The 5,375-nt window shown below is 38.0% G+C and overlaps 1 protein-coding gene across 1 annotated transcript in view; it reads right to left on the reverse strand.

Moving 5' to 3' along the window:
- The window catches only part of LOC133548703 (transcription factor 24-like), a 9,811-nt gene extending 5,273 nt beyond the window's left edge, over window positions 1–4,538 (reverse strand). The window contains exon 1 of the mRNA XM_061893676.1: window positions 3,223–4,538. Coding sequence (XP_061749660.1) covers window positions 3,223–3,366 — 144 coding nt within the window. The 5' untranslated portion in view covers window positions 3,367–4,538. The remainder of the gene's footprint in view (window positions 1–3,222) is intronic.
- Between the last annotated feature and the right edge of the window lie 837 nt (window positions 4,539–5,375).

The raw sequence follows: 5,375 nt of genomic DNA on the forward strand, positions 1-5,375 counted from the left end.
GTTTTTGGAAACTGTGGATGTCATGTCCTCCGGACCAAAGAGGAAAGGAACCATCCGGACTGTTCTAGGGTGAAAGTGTAAAAGTCAGCATGTGTGATGGAATGGGGGTGTATTAGTGGCCAAGGCATGGGTAACTTACACATCTGTGAAGGCACCATTAATGCTGAAAGGTACATACAGGTTTTGGAGCAACATATGTTGTTATCTTGGACGCCCCTGCTTATTTCAGCAAGACAATGCCAAGCCAGGTGTTACAACAGCGTAGTAAAAGAGTGCTGGTAGTAGACTGTAGTCCAGACATTGAAAATGTGTGAAGGCTAAAATATGAGGCGGGAGACTGTTGAACAACTTAAGCTGTACATCAAGCAAGAATGGGAAAGAATTCCACTTCAAAAATCTGTCTCTTCAGTTCCCAAACCTTTACTGAGTGTTGTTAAAAGGAAAGGCCATGTAACACACTGGTAAAAATGTATTTTTTGACATGTGTTGCTGCCATTAAATTCTAAGTTCATGATTATTTGCAAAAAGTGTGAACGTTAAATATCTTGTCTTTGCAGTCTATTCAATTGAATATAAGTTGAAAAGGATTTGTTGTATTCTCTTTTTATTTGGCATTTACACAACGTGACAACTGCTTTTGGGGTTTGGATAACACTTTATAAGTAAAAAAAAATACTTCAATTAAAGACTTATGATTTCAAAGAAACTTATCCGTCAAAGTGTACACTGTAAAAATGACAATAGATTTGGTGATCCAGTTTACTGCGGTTTTTACAGCATATTCATGTCAATTGAAAAAAGTACTGCTGTTTTTTTTTACAGTAAAATTCTGTCCATTAAGCTGCCAATTGTTTTTACCCTAAAATTAACCTTTTTTTTTTTTTTTTTAAAGAGTGATGACTGAAGAAAGGGTACCACATTTTTTTTAGCAATAAAAAAAACTGGCAGCTCAGTTTTTGTTTTTTTTAATTGATACTTTTATTAGTAGATTGCACAGTTCAGTACATATTCCGTACAATTGACCACTAAATGGTAACACCCCGATAAGTTTTTCAACTTGTTTAAGTTGGGGTCCACGTTATTCAATTCATGGTAATTCATGGTAGTTGCCACAATAAAAAAAAAAAAACAAAAAAAAAAAACAGTAGTATGGTTTCTCCATTTACAGTAATAGTTTGTGAAAAAGTACCATCAATTTTACAGTTAAAGTCTAGCAACTAACCCGCCATTTTTTTTTCCCGTGGTACTGTTTCTGCATTTGTCGTAGCAATATGCACTATGTATTTTACAATAAATAAACTGTTTTTTTTTACTGGAAAATCTACAGATTTTACTTATGTATGTGTGTATATATGCATGTATATATGTGTATGTATGTATGTTTATATATATAGACATATATATATATATATATATGTCTATATATAGACGTATAAATATGTGTATATGTATATAGACATATATATGTATGTATGTATGTATGTATGTATATATGTATATGTATATATATATATATGTATACACACACACACCATAAAACCCTGTTATGAATTATTGACACATTTAATGGTTCAGATTAAATATTCCACATTCAACATTTTTTGGGGGGGGGGGATGTTTGCCATATAAAACTATTTTATTTGCAGAATAAGGGCATGAAACATAAGAAAAAATTATTTTAACGGAAGAATTGAAAGTTGATCCATAGATATTATACCCTAAAGCAGGGGTCACCAACGCGGTGCCCGTAAGGACCAGATGAGTCGCCCGCTGGCCTGTTCTAAAAATAGCTCAAATAGCAGCACTTACCAGTGAGCTGCCTCTATTTTTGAAATTGTATTTATTTACTAGCAAGCTGGTCTCGCTTTGCTCGACATTTTTAATTCTAAGAGAGACAAAACTCAAATAGAATGTGAAAGTCCAAGAAAATATTAATTTCTTTACCTTGCTTCTTATAACTTTCAGATGACAATTTTAGAGAAAAAATACAACCTTTAAAAATAATTTTAGGATTTTTAAACACATATACTTTTTACCTTTTAAATTACTTTCTCTTCTTTCTTGACAATTTAAATCAATGTTCAAGTACATGTATTTTTTTATTGTAAAGAATAATAAATACATTTTAATTTAATTCTTCATTTTAGCTTCTGTTTTTTCGACGAATAATATTTGTGAAATATTTCTTCAAGCTTATGATTTAAATTTTAAAAGAATATTCTGGCAAATCTAGGAAATCTGTAGAATCAAATTTAAATCTTATTTCAAAGTCTTTTGAATTTCTTTTAAAAAAAAATTTCTGGAAAATTCAAAATAAATAACGATTTGTCTTTGTTAGAAATATAGCTTGGTCCAATTTGTTATACATTCTAACAAAGTGCAGATTGGATTTTAACCTATTTAAAACATGTCATCAAAATTCTAAAATTAATCTGAATCAGGAAAAATTACTAATGATGTTCCATAATTTAAATTTTTTCAAAAGGATTCGAATTAGCTAGTTTTTCTCTTACTTTTTTTCGGTTGAATTTTGAATTTTAAAGAGTCGAAATTGAAGATATACTATGTTTCAAAATTAAATTTTTGTGTTTTCTCCTCTTTTAAACCGTTCAATTAAGTGTTTTTTCATCATTTATTCTCTACAAAAAACCTTCCGTAAAAGGAAAAAAAATGACGGACAGAAATACCCATTTTTTTATATATATAGATTTATTTATTAAAGATAAATTGAGCAAATTGGCTATTTCTGTCAATTTATTTAAGTGTGTATCAAACTGGTAGCCCTTGGCATTAATCAGTACCCAAAAAGTAGCTCTTGCTTTCAAAAAGGTTGGTGACCCCTGCCCTAAAGTAAGAAAAAAATAATATATGACAATGGAGGGTTGTAGTAAATATTGGATTGTTTTAAAAATGAACAATATCAAAATTTAATATATTGTTTGAATGTGAGTATGAATGTTGTCTATTTGTGTTGGCCCTGCGATGAGGTGGCGACTTGTCCAGGGTGTACCCCGCCTTCCGCCCGATTGTAGCTGAGATAGGCGCCGCCACCCCAAAGCGGTAGAAAATGGATGGATGGATTATTCCGGTGCTTATTTGCTCGCTGATAAAAGCATTGATATATTTAGTTTGTAGACATACAGTATCGTGGTTGATCATGTTGTCTGCTATGAATAAAGGTTTAAATAGTGGGGACAATTAGTGATGAAGAAATGAACTCACCCAATCCCGACTGGCGCGAACACTCTGCCTGCGTCTGTGCGGGCACCGAGGACCGCCGCTTGCCGGGGGTCTCTGGATGGGAGGGTCCGCCGGCTGGTGGCTGGCGGCGAGCGCCGTGATGCTCTCCAGATGACTTCCTGCCATGTGCGCTCAGAGAAGACAAGGACCCGTCCTCGCCTCACTTTCTCTCGACGCCGATGAGGCGGGGACGTTCAAAATGCCGCCGCCGAGTGCATCTTCCCCAAGGTCTCTGAGTGGGGACCCCTGCACCAGAACCAGAACCTGGAAGGGTGTGCAAGCAGCCACGTCTCGGAGTGAGGTAATGTGGGAACCTTCATGTGGTACTTATCTGGGCTGTCCGCTTGTCCTCATCCTCCCCTGGGTCTTTGGCTGCCAAGAAGAGCAGGGGGAGTGCAGGACTAGACGGGGGTCCCGGAGTCAGGGCATTCCGGGGGGGGGGGCTTGGGAAACTGGAAGGCTGACGTAACAGCTGGACTCGGGCGGAGTTGGAGGGTCAGGGGCAGAGCGACATCGATAGTCCAGAGAGTGTTCCGCGCTATTTAGGAACTACTAAGTACTACTAATTCATCTTTTGATCCCTCATGAAGACTTTCATTGACAACACAGGAAGTACTTGACCAACAACACCCATTGGTCCGTCACTTACCCTAGTTTTTTCGACTATCCTTCCATTAACCCAAAACTCGCCTTATAACCCGCCTGATGTACGGCATAATTCGGGTTGTGCTTACCAACCTCGAAGCTATTTTATATGGTACATGGTGTAATGATAAGTGTGACCAGTAGATGGCAGTCATACATAAAACATACATGTAGACCCCAATATGATGGCAGTCACACATAAGAATACTTGTAGACTGCAAGATGATGGCAGTCACACATAAGAGATACGTGTAGACCGCAATATGGTGGCAGTCACACATTAGAGATACGTGTAGACTGCAAGATGATGGCAGTCACACATTAGAGATACGTGTAGACCGCAATATGATGGCAGTCACGCATAAGAGATACGTGTAGACTGCAATATGATGGCAGTCACACGTAAGAGATGTGTGTAGACTGCCATATGATGGCAGTCACACGTGAGAGATACGTGTAGACTGCATAATAATGGCAGTCACACATAAGAGTTATGTATAGACTGCAATATGTTGGCAGTCACGCATAAGAGATACTTGTAGACTGCAATATGATGGCAGTCACACATAAGAGATACGTGTAGACCGCAATATGATGGCAGTCACACATAAGAGATAGGTGAAGTCTGCAATATGATGGCGGTCACACATAAGAAATACGTGTAGACTGCAATATGATGGCAGTCACACAAGAGATACGTGTAGACTGCAATATGATGGCAGTCACGCATAAGAGATACGTGTAGACTGCAAGATGATGGCAGTCACACATTAGAGATACGTGTAGACCGCAATATGATGGCAGTCACGCATAAGAGATAGGTGAAGTCTGCAATATGATGGCGGTCACACATAAGAAATACGTGTAGACTGCAATATGATGGCAGTCACACAAGAGATACGTGTAGACTGCAATATGATGGCAGTCACGCATAAGAGATACGTGTAGACTGCAAGATGATGGCAGTCACACATTAGAGATACGTGTAGACCGCAATATGATGGCAGTCACGCATAAGAGATACGTGTAGACTGCAATATGATGGCAGTCACACGTAAGAGATGTGTGTAGACTGCCATATGATGGCAGTCACACGTGAGAGATACGTGTAGACTGCATAATAATGGCAGTCACACATAAGAGTTATGTATAGACTGCAATATGTTGGCAGTCACGCATAAGAGATACTTGTAGACTGCAATATGATGGCAGTCACACATAAGAGATACGTGTAGACCGCAATATGATGGCAGTCACACATAAGAGATAGGTGAAGTCTGCAATATGATGGCGGTCACACATAAGAAATACGTGTAGACTGCAATATGATGGCAGTCACACAAGAGATACGTGTAGACTGCAATATGATGGCAGTCACGCATGAAAGATAGGTGTAGACTGCAATATGATGGCAGTCACACATAGGAGTTTCATGTAGACTGCAATATGATGGCAGTCACACGTAAGAGATATGTGTAGACTGCAATATG

This window comes from Nerophis ophidion, linkage group LG03 (genome assembly GCF_033978795.1).
Source record: "Nerophis ophidion isolate RoL-2023_Sa linkage group LG03, RoL_Noph_v1.0, whole genome shotgun sequence".
In the NCBI taxonomy this organism is placed as follows: Eukaryota; Metazoa; Chordata; class Actinopteri; order Syngnathiformes; family Syngnathidae; genus Nerophis; species Nerophis ophidion.